The sequence below is a fragment of the Salvelinus namaycush genome, unplaced genomic scaffold, assembly GCF_016432855.1.
Source record: "Salvelinus namaycush isolate Seneca unplaced genomic scaffold, SaNama_1.0 Scaffold247, whole genome shotgun sequence".
Taxonomy (NCBI): domain Eukaryota; kingdom Metazoa; phylum Chordata; class Actinopteri; order Salmoniformes; family Salmonidae; genus Salvelinus; species Salvelinus namaycush.
In genome coordinates, this window is record NW_024059308.1 from 19910 (window position 1) to 37125 (window position 17216).

Consider the following 17216-nt stretch of genomic DNA (forward strand, 5'->3'; position numbering starts at 1 on the left):
GTTCTTTCTCCAGTGTTCTTTCTCCAGCGTTCTTTCTCCAGTGTTCTTTCTCCAGCGTTCTTTCTCCAGCGTTCTTTCTAGGATGGTGTCACGACTCTCCCCTTCCCCCCATCACAAAATGTGTGCCCCTCTGTGTGCAGCGCTGGGCTGGTGACAGATCTGCACAACCTGAGCTGTAGATACACAAAAGGCTGCTCCCGTCCCCCCCCCCCCCCCCCGTCCCCCCGTCCCCCCTCCAGCACTGTCTGCAAAGGCATAGTCCAGTCCTGGCTCTCACCACTGCCTTCTGCGGTTGGGATTGTACCACGCGGGATCAGGGGTACAGACTATGCTCAGGGAAAGCTTTATGCACAACTAATCATTGGTTAGATGACAAGTTGATTAGTTGAATAAGGGGTTTAGTGCTGGGTTGGAAAAAAAGCCTGCACACCCTGTGGGTCACCAGAACCAGGACAGAAGGAGTGTTTACTTTTTGACGGGTTTTGCCAGAGATTGAGACATCCAAGACTCTTTGATCCAAACAGAGTCAGTGATACAATGGTACTGCGGCGCCAAGTTCATAAAAATGATTTATCAACAACTGGTGGATGCCTAAAGAAGATGTGGAGAACATCTTACTATATTTAGCTGCTGCAGGGATGGGTGGTGTTCATTAGGGAGACGTCTCTATTCAATGCTCCAAAGCTAGAGGATATAAATAATATATCATTAAGAATAATTCCGATTTTTTTCAACCTGGGACCATTACTGGTGTCTGTACCTGGTGCAAAGCATGAAACATTTACTGTGTAGACCTGCCATTGGGAGGTCTTGGAAGTGGCTTTCAACACAATTTTACAATGAATTATACACTTTAAAAAGTGTTTTTAAACCCTTATTCTGCTTCTACCTTACCTTAGTTAATTCTAAAGCTAGACAACAGTACCAACCACACTAACGATTCAATGCTCAGATACTCAGATACCAACCCATCCTACAAGTCAATGACACCGTTCCATGAATGTATCTCTCTACAGCTCCTTCTGGTTCTAGTCTTCATGTATCCTCCAGCTGCAATATCACAGAGCTACCTGCTTGATGGACATTAGAAAACAATCAGGAAGCAGCCAATTATTTTCCATACCGCTCTGTTCTCTGTACATTGTCTGTGAAGGATGCTCCCCCCAGGCTATGATCACAATCACAATGGAAAATATTTTTGGTATCTCAGATTGTTCTGGCAATTGTCACATACAAACTTAAATGGGAAGAAAGGTGATTGACATACTTTTTACATTTGTATCACAAACCATTTTTTTTTTTAAATCATGATGAAAGTGGCAATTTTAGCCCCTTTTTAGATTTTTACGTGCCTCCTGTAAGACCCTATGAACTATGAACTGTACATGATACAGACAACATCTTGGCGTCATTATACTACTTATAGTGTGTATGTCTTCATCCTGAATTTTTTTCTTAACATTAATTTATTCAACATTAAAACATAGAAATATGAATATCTCTAAATGACGCTTTCTGATTTTGCTCATTTTAAAACATATTGTTTGGAATGATATACTCTACATACAGTGCCTTTGGAAAGTATTCAGACTCCTTTGACTTTTTCCACGTTTTGTTACATTACAGCCTTATTAAAAAATATATATAATAATCCTCAGCAATCTACACACAATAACATAACAAAGCCCAAAAAGTTTTTTTGATTTTTTTTTAGCAAATTTATAAACATTTTGAAATAATTTATTTACATAAGTATTCAGACCCTTTGCTATGAGACTCAAAATTGAGCTCAGGTGCATCCTGTTTCCATTGATCATCCTTGAGATGTTTCTACAACTTGTTTGGAGTTCACCTGGGGTAAATTCAATTGATTGGATATGATTTGGAAAGGCACACACCTGTCTATAAAAGGTCCCACAGTTGACAGTGCATGTCAGAGCAAAAATCAAGCCATGAGGTCAAAGGAATTGTCTGTAGAACTCCGAGACAGGATTGTGTCGACGCAAAGATCTGGGGAAGGGTACAAAAACATTTCAGCAGCATTGAAGGTCCCCAAGAACACAGTGGCCTCCATCATAAATGGAAGGTTTTGGAAGACTCTTCCTAGAGCTGGCCACCTGGCCAAACTGAGCAATCGGGGGAGAAGGCCCTTGGTCTGGGAGGTGACCAAGAACCCGATGGTAACTCTGACAGAGCTCTAGAGTTCCTCTGTGGAGATGGGAGAACCTTCCAGAAGGACAACCATCTCTGCAGCATTCCACCAATCAGGCCTTTATGGTAGAGTGGCCAGAAGGAAGCCACTCCTCAGTACAAGGCACATGACAGCCAGGTTGGACTTTGCCAAAAGGCACCTAAAGACTCTCAGGCCATGAGAAACAAGATTCTCTGGTCTGATGAAACCAAGATTGAACTCTTTGGCCTGAACGCCAATCGTCACGTCTTTAGGAAACCTGGCACCATCCCTATGGTGAAGCATGATGAACGGAGCAGAGATCCTTGATGAAAACCTGCTCCAGAGTACTCAGTTCGTCAGACTGGGGCGAAGGTTTACCTTCCAACAAGACAACAACCCTAAGCACACAGCCAAGACAACGCAGGAGTGGCTTCGGGACAAGTCTTTGAATGTCCTTGAGTGGCCCAGCCAGAGCCTGGAATTGAACCCAATCTCTGGTGAGACCTGAAAATAGCTGTGCAGCAACACTCCCCATCCAACCTGACAGAGCTTGAGAGGATCTGCAGAGAAGAATTGGAGAAACTCCCAAAATACAGGTGTGCCAAGTTTGTAGCGTCATACCCAAGAAGACTCATGGCTGTAATTGCTGCCAAAGGTGCTTCAACAAAGTACTGAGTAAAGGGTCTGAATACTTATGTAAATGTGATATTTTCCGTTTTTATTTCTAATAAATTTGCTAAAAGTTTTTGCTTTGTCATTATGGGGTATTGTGTATAGATTGATGACAAAAAAAAAACATTTAATCAATTTGAGAATAAGGCTGGAACGTAACAAAATGTGGAAAAAGTCAAGGTGTATGAATTCTTTCCGAATGTACTGTTAATAACATTTACAGAGTGTGCTCCCATTGTTGCAGGTGTCCTTGGGAAGTCTATTTCCCGCTGTGAAGGTGAGAACAGACAGTTTTTTGTGACTGCTCAGGGTAGACAGCGTGAGCAGTGAGGCGGCAGGTAGCCTAGTGGTTAGTGCGTTGGACTAGTAACTGAAAGGTTACTGTACATCTGTTGACCACACAACATGGCGGATATCTGTTTGGGTTGTGTTGGTCTCTGAGCGCTGTACTCAGATTATTGCATGGTGTGCTTTTTTTGTAAAGTGTTTTTGAAATCTGACACAGCGGTTGCATTAAGGAGAAGTGGACCTAAAATTCCATGCATAACACTTGTATTTTCATCAACATTTATAATGAGTATTCCTGTAAATTGATGTGGCTCTCTGCAAAATCACCGGATGTTTTGGAACTACTGAACATAACGTGCCTATGTAAACTGAGATTTTTGGATATAAATATGAACTTTACCGAACAAAACATACATGTATTGTGTAACATGAAGTTCTATGAGTGTCATCTGATGACAGACAGGTGTGACATCATTCAAACAGTTTTAGAAACTTCAGAGTGTTTTCTATCCAAATCTATTAATGATATGCATATCTTAACTTCTGGGCCTGAGTAGCAGGTAGTTTACTCTGGGCACCTTATTCATCCAAGCTACTCAATACTGCCCCCAGCCATAAGAAGTTAACTGACTTACCTAGTAAAATAAATGAACAGTCTATTGTTTCTGATATATATCACAGAGATGAGCATTTCTAAATGGTCCAGGCACTAGACAGAAAATAATCATTTACAGAACTCTGATATACACTGATCCAAAAAATTAAAGCAACATGTAAAGTGTTGGTCCCAAGTTTCATGAGCTGAAATAAAATATCCCAGAAATGTTCCGTACTCACAAAAAGCTTATTTCTCTCAGATTTTGGGCACAAATTTGTTTACATCCCTGTTAGTGAGCATGTCTCCTTCGCCAAGATAATCCATCCACCAGACAGGTGTGGCAAGAAGCTGATTAAACAGCATGATCATTACACAGGTGCACCTTGTGCTGGGGACAATAAAAAGCCACTTTAAAATGTGTAGTTTTGTCACACAACACAATGCCACAGATATCTTAAGTTTTGAGGGAGCGTGCAATTGGCATGCTGACTGCAGGAATGTCCTCCAGAGTTGTTGCCAGAGAATTTAATGTTAATTTCTCTACCATAAGCTGCCTCCAACGTTGATTTAGAGAATTTGGCAGTACGTCCAACCGGCCTCACAACCACAGACCACGTGTAACCACATCAGCCCAGGACCTCCACATTCGGCTTCTTCACCTGCGGGATCGTCTGAGACCAGCCAGCTGGACAGCTGATGAACCTGAGGAGTATTTCTGTCTGTAAAAAAGCCCTTTTGTGGGCAAAAACTCATTCTGATTGGCTGGGCCTGGCTCCCCAGTGGGTGGGCCTGGCTGCCAAGTAGGTGGGCCTATGCCCTCCAACGCCCATCCATGGCTGCAGCCCTGCCCAGTCAATTGAAATCTATAGATTAGGGCCTAATGAATTCATGTAAATTGACTGATTTCCTTATATGAACTCTACCTCAGTGAAATCTTTGAAATTGTTTCATGCGTTTATATCTTTGTAGGATGTAGGATCTTAATTTGATCACCCTGTTCACCCTGCAGGAAATGTAAAACGTGTTTTTGGCCCAGCACATCTGAAAATGTTTGGGATGTGACCTCAGCTTAGTATATTAACCTGCTTCCTGGGTGGTTTGTCTGTTAAACTGATACGGGCCTCCCTCTGCTCTCCTTCTCTTTTCTCCCTGTTTATAGGTCCTGGTATGCCTCTCTTTTCATTATTCTATCGCTCTCACCCTCCTTTTTCTCTTCTTTCTTTTTCATTCCTCTACGAGATCCTGTCATCTCTCTCTCTCTCTCTCTCTCTCTCTCTGATTCCAGCATTTAAAGACACAGAGGGCTGTTGAAAAGATACTGCTCGTGTTTTCTGGTTGATTAAATGGTTATGTTGCTGTGTGTTACTATTTACTGCAGGTTTAAGTTTGAGTTTATTTGAATTTATTTTTATTTTTACAGGGACAGTGCACATTTACACTTTAGCCATGTTTTTTGTGAAGGTGCGATGGGTGGTGCAGTGTGTTCCAGATTGCTTGTATACCCGCCCCTAATTAAAACGGACTGCACATTGTTAACCCCTCTCCTAATTAGAAGCATTCTAACTAGGGGTGAAACGGTACGTGTATTCATATTGAACCGTTCGGTACAGGGTCCACAGTGCACGGTTCGGTACGCACTGCGAACCGAACAATACATGAATCATATATTATAGCTAGGGGAAAAAATAAGAAAAAAAAATATATATGTATATATATACACACACAGTTGAAGTCGGAAGTTCACATACACTTAGGTTGGAGTCATTAAAGCTCGTTTTTCAACCACTCCACACATTTCTTGTTAATAAACTATAGTTTGGGCAAGTTGGTTAGGACTACTATGTGCATGACAATAAATTTATCCAGCAATTGTTTACAGACAGATTATTTTACTTCTAATTCACTGTATCACAATTCCAGTAGGTCAGAAGTTTCCATACATTAAGTTGACTGTGCCTTTAAACAGCTTGGAAAATTCCCGAAAATTCTGTAATGTCTTTAGAAGCTTCTAATAGGCTAATTGACATACATTTTGTCAATTTTTTTTATTTAATCTTTATTTAACAAGGCAAGTCCGTTAAGAACAAGTTCTTAATTACAATGACAGCCTAGGAACAGTGGGTTAACTGCCTTGTTCAGGGGGCAGAATGACAGATTTTTACCTTGTCAGCTCAGGGATTTGGTCTAGCAACCTTTCGGTTACTGGCCCAACACTCTAACCACTAGGCTACCTGCTGAGGTGTACCTGTGGATGTATTTCAAGGCCTACCTTCAAACTCAGTGCCTCTTTGCTTGACATCATGGTAAAATCAAAAGAAATCAGCCAAGATCTCTGGAAAAAAATTGTGGACCTCCACAAGTCTGGTTCATCCTTGGGAGCAATTTCCAAATGCCACGTTCATCTGTACAAACAATAGTACGCAAGTATAAACACTAGAAATATTGTAAATGCATTGGCACTAGCTGGATTGGGGCCACAGAGAGGATGCTTTGCTCACGTTATTAATCTGCATCTCAAAAAGCAATGTCAGTCAATCCAGTCTCTCGCCTCCTAGCAAAGATCAGGAAGGTGGTATCCTTTTATAAAAGCACAACTGCTGCACATGTTTTCAAGACAAAACAGGAGATGCTGGAGCTGCCAAACCACAAACTGATACAAGATGTCCCTACTAGATGGAATTCAAGCCATGACATGGTTGAGAGATACCTTGAGCAGAAAGTTGTATTGTATTCTACACTGACTGATCAAGCTGTGAGGAAGAATGTCAAACATATTGTGACTTTGTCTGAAAATGACATAAGACTAGCAGAGGAAGTTATCGATGTGTGCAAACCTCTCAAAACAGTCACAACACTGATCTGCACTGAGAGCATTCCATCAGTTTCCATGGTCCTGCCTATGAAAACAATGATCCTGAAATCAATGGTGGCATCTGATGAAGATGAACCCGCAGTAAGGGATGTCAAGACTGCTATCAGAGTTAACCTGGAGCCTAGTATGCTGACCCTGGTGTCCAAGACTTCTTACACAAGAGCACAGCTTTGGATCCCCGGTTCAAGTCCCTGCTGCACCTGGATGTTGCTGCTCGTCTGAGAGTCTACAATGAACACACAGCAGAGATTGTGACCAATATACAACAGGTATTGTATTTATTTGTTAATGTGACATTTATTATTTTATTAATTTGTGATTTAACAATTAATTATAAAGTAATAATTGTAATTGTCATAGTGTCTGATATATATTTCTAACAATAAATCATATTTTTAAAGACACTTTAAAGCCACTTCATTTATCTAATTTAATTCTGCAGGGTCAAGCCACAGATACCACAGGAGCCAACCCCTCTCCAGAGACGGCAGACGGCAGGGGTTCTCCTCCAGAAAAGAAGACTGCCATGGCTGAGCTTTTTGGCGAGTTGTTCCAAGTCAAAGATCAAGGTCGTAGAGGAGGAGGTGACCTCATAGAGGGAAGTGGACTGTATTCCCCTGGATGCTGATCCACTTACATGGTGGAAGACCAACGTGTTAATATACCCTCATGTCCTCTGTCCCTAGCGAGAGGGTATTCTCCACAGCGGCTGACATTGTCACAGTAAGCCGATCTGTGCTCACTGCAGATAATGTGGATAGACAGCATCAGTGCGATTTGAACCTATCATTTTCTATTCACTATACGTGGATTTAGTCCACTGCGCGCCCCCAGGATGGAGTTAGCATGGCATGTTTTTTTTTACGCATACAAAGCTGTTCTTTTTCTTTTATTCAAACAGACCCCATTTCAAACGAAAAAAGTACTCATTCAGATCAGGTGTGGCCAATTAGTGGGCGCGGCTGACACACCTGGACACACTTAACAAGACAGAGGATAGAGAGAGTTCTGTTGATGCTGAGAATGGAATGTATATGTTTTTAAATAATATTCTTAGAATGTTCTCTGAATGTTACAACATTTTTCCTCTGCTTTTTTTAAGGAAAGTTTTCTTACTTTCTCTGAACAATTTGAGAACATGACTTTAAATAGAACCAGGACGAAACCTGAAGGAAAAGTTACTCTGAAGTACATTGTTTCTTAGTGTTTTCTGAGAACATTCCCAATGTCAAACCAGTTGGAGAACGTTCCTCGAACATTACCAAATTAGTATTTTAAGAACATTTAACCACGTGTGAACTTTAAGGAAACGTTCTGTTAAAAGTAATGAAATACGAAGAAAATAACTTTTTTTTCGTCAAGTTCCTTAAATATGCTGAAAATGTTCCAAAGCCAAGCAACTGTACTGCACCATTCCCAGGACGTTGTGGGAAGGTAGTATGAAAAATAACCACAGGACAACCACGCTCTCACCAAGCTCTAAGAAACATGGTTCTCAGAACGTTATGTTCTAGCTGGGTACTTATAAACTGATCTCTTCAGACTATACCACATTCTCAGGGTGGACTATCCACTCTCCATCCCTGGGTGTATTCTCTCCCTGCTCTCCAGATGTATAACTGGGCACAGCCCGTAGACTTCTCATTGACATCTCCATCTCTCTCTGTTAGTAAATCAGATACACAGAATAGCCTGGTTGAACCTGCTCGTTAATCACAGTTCTGACTGATCACACCGAGACAGACATCTGTGGAGGTCAGGAAGTTTAACTGACCCCATGGGTTATGTCTCTTGGAAACCAGGCCAATCTATATAGACTGATAGACCCATAGAACACGAGGCTCTAATGTAGAATACCAGGCTTCTTTACAGATAGACACAGTGTAAAAGGAGAATAAAATAGTTTCCCCAGTGTTTGATATTATCTCTCTTTCCAGCTGGCTAGAGAGGGGTACTCGTAATTACAGTCTACTCTCCAAGGCGCTCACGCCAAGAACCACAGTCTATACTCCAAGGCTCTCACCCCAAGAACCACAGTCTATACTCCAAGGCTCTCACCCCAAGAACCACAGTCTATACCCCAAGGCTCTCACCCCAAGAACCACAGTCTATACTCCAAGGCTCTCACTCCAAGAACCACAGTCTATACTCCAAGGCTCTCACTCCAAGAACCACAGTCTATACTCCAAGGCTCTCACTCCAAGAACCACAGTCTATACTCCAAGGCTCTCACCCCAAGAACCACAGTCTATACTCCAAGGCTCTCACTCCAAGAACCACAGTCTATACTCCAAGGCTCTCATACCAAGAACCACAGTCTATACTCCAAGGCTCTCACCCCAAGAACCACAGTCTATACTCCAAGGCTCTCACCCCAAGAACCACAGTCTATACTCCAAGGCTCTCACCCAAAGAATCACAGTCTACACACAGTCCTAAATCTACAGATCTCTTCATAATAGTGTGTGCTCTGTTCCCAGCTGCCCCTGTCTATAGGCCTGTCTATAGGCCTGTCTGTAGGCCTGTCTGTAGGCCTGTCTGTAGGCCTGTCTATAGGCCTGTCTATAGGCCTGTCTATCGGCCTGTCTATAGGCCTGTCTATAGGCCTGTCTGTAGGCCTGTCTATAGCCCTGTCTGTAGGCCTGTCTGTAGGCCTGTCTATAGGCCTGTCTATAGCCCAAATTGTACACTTCGGTTCTGTACTCTTACAGTACTCTGGGCTCTCCCAATAACGGAGCAGCAAATTAAATTAAAGCTTGGCCTGATGGAAAAAAATAAGCCCTTAAATGTTGCCATATGCAGGATTGCATGGAAACTTCCTGACACACACATGTTGTTCAGAACCTCTGGTGAGGTGTTGAGTCTGGGGAAAGAGGAGAGGGGCATGACAGGGGAGAGAGCAGAGAAGACAGGGGCATAACAGAGGAGAGCAGAGAAGACAGGGGAATAACAGAGGACAGGAGAGGACAGAAGACAGTGGCATAACAGAGGAGAGCAGAGACGACAGGGGCATAACAGAGGAGAGCAGAGAAGACAGGGGCATAACAGAGGAGAGGAGGGAAGAGAGGGGCATAACAGAGGAGAGGAGAGACGACAGGGGCATAACAGAGGAGAGGAGGGAAGAGAGAGGCATAACAGAGGAGAGGATGAGAAGACAGGGGCATAACAGAGGAGAGGAGGGAAGAGAGGGGCATAACAGAGGAGAGGATGAGAAGACAGGGGCATAACAGAGGAGAGGAGAGAAGACAGGGGCATAACAGAGGAGAGAAGAGGCGACAGGGGCATAACAGAGGAGAGGATGAGAAGACAGGGGCATAACAGAGGAGAGGATGACAAGACAGGGGCATAACAGAGGAGAGGATGAGAAGACAGGGGCATAACAGAGGAGAGGATGAGAAGACAGGGGCATAACAGAGGAGAGGATGAGAAGACGGGCATAACAGAGGAGAGGATGAGAAGACAGGGGCATAACAGAGGAGAGGATGAGAAGACAGGGGCATAACAGAGGAGAGGATGAGAAGACAGGGGCATAACAGAGGAGAGGAGAGAAGAGAAGATAGGGGCATAACAGAGGAGAGGAGAGAAGACAGGGGCATAACAGAGGAGAGGATGAGAAGACAGGGGCATAACAGAGGAGAGGAGAGAAGAGAGGGGCATACAGAGGAGAGGAGAGAAGACAGGGGCATAACAGAGGAGAGGAGAGAAGACAGGGGCATAACAGAGGAGAGGAGAGAAGACAGGGGCATAACAGAGGAGAGGAGAGAAGACATGGGCATAACAGAGGAGGGAAGAGAGGGGCATAACAGAGGAGAGGAGGGAAGAGAGGGGCATAACAGAGGAGAGGAGAGACGACAGGGGCATAACAGAGGAGAGGATGAGAAGACAGGGGCATAACAGAGGAGAGGATGAGAAGACAGGGGCATAACAGAGGAGAGGATGAGAAGACAGGGGCATAACAGAGGAGAGGAGAGAAGAGAAGATAGGGGCATAACAGAGGAGAGGAGAGAAGACAGGGGCATAACAGAGGAGAGGATGAGAAGACAGGGGCATAACAGAGGAGAGGAGAGAAGAGAGGGGCATAACAGAGGAGAGGAGAGAAGAGAGGGGCATAACAGAGGAGAGGAGAGAAGACAGCGGCATAACAGAGGAGAGGAGAGGAGACCGGGGCATAACAGAGGAGAGGAGAGAAGACAGGGGCATAACAGAGGAGAGGAGAGGAGACAGGGGCATAACAGAGGAGAGGAGAGAAGACAGGGGCATAACAGAGGAGAGGAGAGGAGAGGAGACAGGGGCATAACAGAGGAGAGGAGAGAAGACAGGGGCATAACAGAGGAGAGGAGAGAAGACAGGGGCATAACAGAGGAGAGGAGAGAAGACAGGGGCATAACAGAGGAGAGGAGAGAAGACAGGGGCATAACAGAGGAGAGGAGAGAAGACAGGGGCATAACAGAGGAGAGGAGAGAAGACAGGGGCATAACAGAGGAGAGGAGAGGAGACAGGGGCATAACAGAGGAGAGGAGAGAAGACAGGGGCATAACAGAGGAGAGGAGAGGAGAGGAGACAGGGGCATAACAGAGGAGAGGAGAGAAGACAGGGGCATAACAGAGGAGAGGAGAGGAGAGGAGACAGGGGCATAACAGAGGAGAGGAGAGACGACAGGGGCATAACAGAGGAGAGGAGAGGAGACCGGGGCATAACAGAGGAGAGGAGAGAAGACAGGGGCATAACAGAGGAGAGGAGAGAAGACAGGGGCATAACAGAGGAGAGAAAGGTAGAAGAGTGGAGAAAAAGGAGAGGTGCTGAGACCACTGTAAAGTTGCGTGCTCTGCTCTGCCAGGGGGTTGACGTGTGAATACATGTCCAAGGCTCCCATGTCTTTGCTGAGAGGGCAGTGTGGTATTCTATTGTATTTTTCATTTCAGTATTTCAACCAGGTTTTTTCCCAGGCATATTTCCCACAACAGTTACATTTTTGACTTTCATTTTATTTGACGTTCACATCGATCCTGCAGCTAAATAAACATAACAAAGACTAGTAATAGCTCCTCACTGTGGGATCCAATAGTATATATTATATTGTCTCTTTCAATAAAGACTGAAGCATCGGTATCCAGCTTCTAACCCTGGTCTGGGCATCACTGTAACTAGGCACCAGTACAGCCTCTGCTTTCCCCACGTCTTCTTCTACTGCTTTTAATTGAGGTGAATACTGTTATCATTTTGGATTTGCGTTGAACTGGACACTTGTAAACACTGAGGGCTCAGCATTCAGTTGATTCTCTCAACACATTCTCTGTGGTATCTTATATTGTGTTTCTGTTGTGTACAACTGTTAGATACAGGGGAGTGTTTTGCCACCTCTGCAACCGCCTGTTCTGACATACTACATGTACAGTACAACCAGATCTCCATCTCCAGGATGCTCTCATTTAGCCCCTTACAGTCTAAGACCTGGCTAAGCCGGTTCTACTAAGCTATGTGGAGTTGTTTAAGAATGTCATACCAAGGATCATTTAGCTATTTGATTTTGAATTTTAAGACTCCTGGAAGTATCCCCCCGAAACAAAATGTTGAAGACAATGTTTTGGAGGCCTTATTGCTATTAGGCCATACAAACCCATCGAATAACAGATTCACTACATGAAAAAACATTCCCAAAATATCAAAAGGAAGTTTGTTCTGAAGTATCTGTCCTCTATCTGAGAGATATAAGAAAGATCAGGAAATTTTTTTTTTTTTTACACCCCTTATTTTTGGCACTAAACAGTCTCCATATATACATTAATTAAAATGGTACCAGGGGACCTTCTGATGAGTCTTGTGAGGCCTGTGGGAGTCCTAGAGCAACTCAACTGACATGTTCGCGTAGAGGGTCATAATTGTTTGTAGGCCAAACCATTCGGGTGCTACAGACGATTTTGTGAGAAGGTCTGACAAACACCTCTCTAGCTCTGTCACCTTTCACCTCAGATGTCTCCTGGTCTGACAAACACCTCTCTAACTGTCACCTTTCACCTCAGATGTCTCCTGGTCTGACAAACACCTCTCTAGCTCTGTCACCTTTCACCTCAGATGTCTCCTGGTCTGACAAACACCTCTCTAGCTCTGTCACCTTTCACCTCAGATGTCTCCTGGTCTGACAAACACCTCTCTAGCTCTGTCACCTTTCACCTCAGATGTCTCCTGGTCTGACAAACACCTCTCTAGCTCTGTCACCTTTCACCTCAGATGCGGAAGTGCGACATGGTGGATGCGGTGGATTGAGACGCATCCAAGGCAAAAAACAGATATCTCTAGCTTAAACTGACAGATGTTTATGGGGATTTGTATTATGCTCATTACATTTCAGTGGGGGCGTGGACATTGACACTAGTTAGCTTGACCTTATGTAGTTGTTGACATGTCAATTGCCTCAGTGGAACACAATGGAACAGGGAACATTACTATGGTAGCTCATGCTCAATTTGCGATCTGGTTGTGCATGCTGTGTTTGGCTTTGCACTGTGTAACAGGTGTGTGTGTGTGTGTGTGTGTGTGTGTGTGTGTGTGTGTGTGTGTGTGTGTGTGTGTGTGTGTGTGTGTGTGTGTGTGTGTGTGTGTGTGTGTGTGTGTGTGTGTGTGTGTGTGTGTGTGTGTGTGTTCCAGGACTATTGGTTCTCACTGGTGTTCAAGCGTCTGGTGGGCCCCAGGGTGTTGGCGGTGCGGGTAGCAGGCTTACAGAGGAAACCACGGCCAGGGAGGGTCATCCGAGACAAACTACGCATTTACGCCCATTGTACCAGCTTCCACAAGTAAGTGCTGCAGCCCTGTACCAGCTTCCACAAGTAAAAACCACAGCCATACATTGTACCAGCTTCCACAAGTAAGTGCTGCAGCCCTGTACCAGCTTCCACAAGTAAAAACCACAGCCATACATTGTACCAGCTTCCACAAGTAAGTGCTGCAGCCCTGTACCAGCTTCCACAAGTAAAAACCACAGCCATACATTGTACCAGCTTCCACAAGTAAGTGCTGCAGCCCTGTACCAGCTTCCACAAGTAAAAACCACAGCCATACATTGTACCAGCTTCCACAAGTAAAAACACAGCCATACACTGTACCAGCTTCCACAAGTAAAAACACAGCCATACACTGTACCAGCTGCCACAGGTAAAAATTACAGCCATACACTGTACCAGCTTCCACAAGTAAAAACACAGCCATACACTGTACCAGCTTCCACAAGTAAAAACACAGCCATACACTGTACCAGCCTCCACAAGTAAAAACACAGCCATACATTGTACCAGCTTCCACAAGTAAAAACACAGCCATACACTGTACCAGCTTCCACAAGTAAAAACACAGCCATACATTGTACCAGCTTCCACAAGTAAAAACACAGCCATACATTGTACCAGCTTCCACAAGTAAAAACACAGCCATATACTGTACCAGCTTCCACAAGTAAAAACACAGCCATACATTGTACCAGCTTCCACAAGTAAAAACACAGCCATACATTGTACCAGCTTCCACAAGTAAAATTACAGCCATACACTGTACCAGCTTCCACAAGTAAAAACACAGCCATACACTGTACCAGCCTCCACAAGTAAAAACACAGCCATACACTGTACCAGCTTCCACAAGTAAAAACACAGCCATACATTGTACCAGCTTCCACAAGTAAAAATTACAGCCAAATTGTACCAGATTCCACAAGTACAATTTTGTAAGTACAATTTTGGCCTAAGGACAAAGATTAGTTTGGTGGCTAAAAAGCACTCAAAGCTCAGACTTCTATGGCTTGTCCCATTTTCCTTACCTTGGTGTTACATTCTTAATAGATTCACAGACACCTGAGGCATGGTGTCTAGTCACTGTGTCTAGTCTCTCCTGCACTATAGCCCATTAATAAGCCACTCTAGCCATGATAAATCACATTAATTACCCAGCCTGCCACAATTGTGCCTGGTCAGCTCATAAATAACCTTCATCCAGACTACTCAGTCTTTCAGAGCGGTCAGGCCATACAACTTAACAGGTATCACTTATCAGGTGTGTGAGGGACTCTTCTCTTCGTCAAAGAGGCGGCAACAGTCCTTTATCTCAGCTCGGATTGGTTGGGGGGGTTTTGGGGGAGTGTGAGGGGAGATGTAGGTACAATAGGTACGTCTGTCCCAGAATAGATAAAGAGCAGCACCGACCCCTGTTTAAGGTTATCATTAAACCCAGCCGTATGTGATGTGTAACAGGTCAGCAGCAGAGCTTTCAGCACCAGGCTAGACTTACTTCCCTCCGTCCCACCTATACACACACTGCTCAGTTACATCTGTTCACCTGGCTCCGCACACTACATTATCTATATGTAATAACTATGTTCTCTATTTTTATTGAATATACAATAAACACCTATAAGCGTTTATCAGTCTTCCATCTTTGCTGGTGAACATGTTCTTTGATCTTTATCCTCAGGTCAAGGCCATTGGATGTGTCTGTTCTATTCACTCTCAGCTGCAGGTGTGGTGTAGAGAGCAGTAGCGTAATGATACACTCTAGGGACTCGGGATCTACTGATACAGACACACCTCACATCTGATCTGTTACCCATGGTGTGGCCTGTTGACAGATCTGCAGAGATTTGAAATAGTTGTCATCCAATGCTTTCCATCTGGCACCTGGAAGGATAGGACGCCTTTTATGATGGGAGTCTTTAGCCCCTGGCACGGCACTTATACAGTATCTGGATCTCAACATTCATCCTCTTTTAACCAGTTAGCAGTTTCAGTACGCTTTTGCTATCAAGGGTATTGTATTCTTCTAGCCAGTTAGCCAGTTAGCGGTTTCAGTACTCTTTTGGGTATTGTGTTCTTCTAGCCAGTTAGCAGTTTTTAGCTTTCCAGACATTTAGTGGTTAGCATGGTCTGTTTCACTCTAAACCAATGCTCCAGCATCAAACAACGTGAAAGGTTGTTTATGTTCCTGCTTCTAATGCCTCAGAACCTCATCGTTTTGAAATCCTGGACAGTCTTTATCCCTCTCTCCATCTCTTCGTCTAATCTATCGGTATCTAACACTCCATCTCTTTCTGTCTGATACATCCCAGCCCTGAGCAATGTTTGGCATAAGGCTTCAATAGTTGAGCAGAAGAAATACTCCAGGGCTGACCGATTACACTGTCTGACACAAAGACAGACAGACGTTGCTTTCTGTTTACAGACGTGACCAACCCTGATTCTAATCTGTTCTCTGTCCATGTGTCTATGTTTGCATTTCTCAAGTCACTTGAATCGGCTCTCTGTGGGTCTGCTCAGCATTCCCTTGTTGTATGATGAGGTGTAGAAACAGAGAATGAACAAAAACCTGAAGCCGTGAGAGATGGAGAGCGAGAGAGATGGAGAGATTGCTAATCAGAGAAGGATCGCTAATCGACCGATCTGACAAAGCCCAACCCTGACCCTTAACAATGTGGTCCTCTGAAACCTATGGTGCACACACACACACCCTGAAACATATGGTACCACTCCAGTTGTGTTGATCCAGCCTTCACATTATGCAGTTTATTACATGTTATCATGTTTTTCTTATCTTTGGCCAATATTCCCTAAATCCTCTCCCCAGCACTCTCAACACATGCAGTGTTGTCTGTGTAATTCTAGGAGGTCAGTCCCACACTTTCACACCCTCCAATTGATCCCTAATGTGATGTGAGTAGAGACTACAGGTCTTAGGTCTTGAGCATATAAAAACATATTAGATCCCTTCAATCTGGGCATATACCACAGTATTATGAAATGTACTGTAAACATCTAGAAAAAGGGCTCAGAGGGCAATGGAAGAATAACACAAAATACAGTTTTATCTGGATTCATAAACTAAACATAAATGATAGGTTTAGGATTCTTATAAATCTTATAAAGATAAATAATATATTACAGTGAGTTTATGGAATGCTTGGTTTTGATTTTGGTTTCACGAGATTGTTTTGATCCTGTTATTAAATTGTCCGGAAGAGGCTTTACTCTGTTTTTAACATGTCTCTTCTCCTGATCAGTTATTGACGTTTCTATTGTGCTTGGCAGAGGAAGACACCATAGAGCACCTTACAGATCTAGATTGACATAGTGGGAAAAGGGGAGTGAGAAAGCAACACAAGGTAGTCTCTGCAGTGGGGGGTGATGCTTGGTGTTTTGTGACTGATTCATGCAATTAGAAGAAGAACAAGAAGACCATTAAAACAAATATTTGTGTTTACCTTTACTTGCTTTTTAATTTAGAATGCTTCTCTGCTCTGCCTTCCAGTCATAACTACATGAGAGGGTCCATAACGATCTATATCTTCTCTGCCTTTCAGTCATAACTATGTGAGAGGGTCCATAATGATCTATATCATCTCTGCCTTCCAGTCATAACTACGTGAGAGGGTCCATAACGATCTATATCATCTCTGCCTTTCAGTCATAACTACGTGAGAGGGTCCATAACGATCTATATCATCTCTGCCTTCCAGTCATAACTACGTGAGAGGGTCCATAACGATCTATATCATCTCTGCCTTTCAGTCATAACTACGTGAGAGGGTCCATAACGATCTATATCATCTCTGCCTTCCAGTCATAACTACGTGAGAG

At 43.7% G+C, this 17216-nt stretch overlaps 1 protein-coding gene across 1 annotated transcript in view; it reads left to right on the top strand.

Moving 5' to 3' along the window:
• LOC120038999 (inactive heparanase-2-like) overlaps window positions 1-17216 on the top strand; it is a gene marked incomplete at its 5' end in the record, with an annotated part of 39857 nt that overhangs the window by 6655 nt on the left and 15986 nt on the right. The window contains one exon of the mRNA XM_038984527.1: window positions 13249-13394. Coding sequence (XP_038840455.1) covers window positions 13249-13394 — 146 coding nt within the window. The remainder of the gene's footprint in view (window positions 1-13248; window positions 13395-17216) is intronic.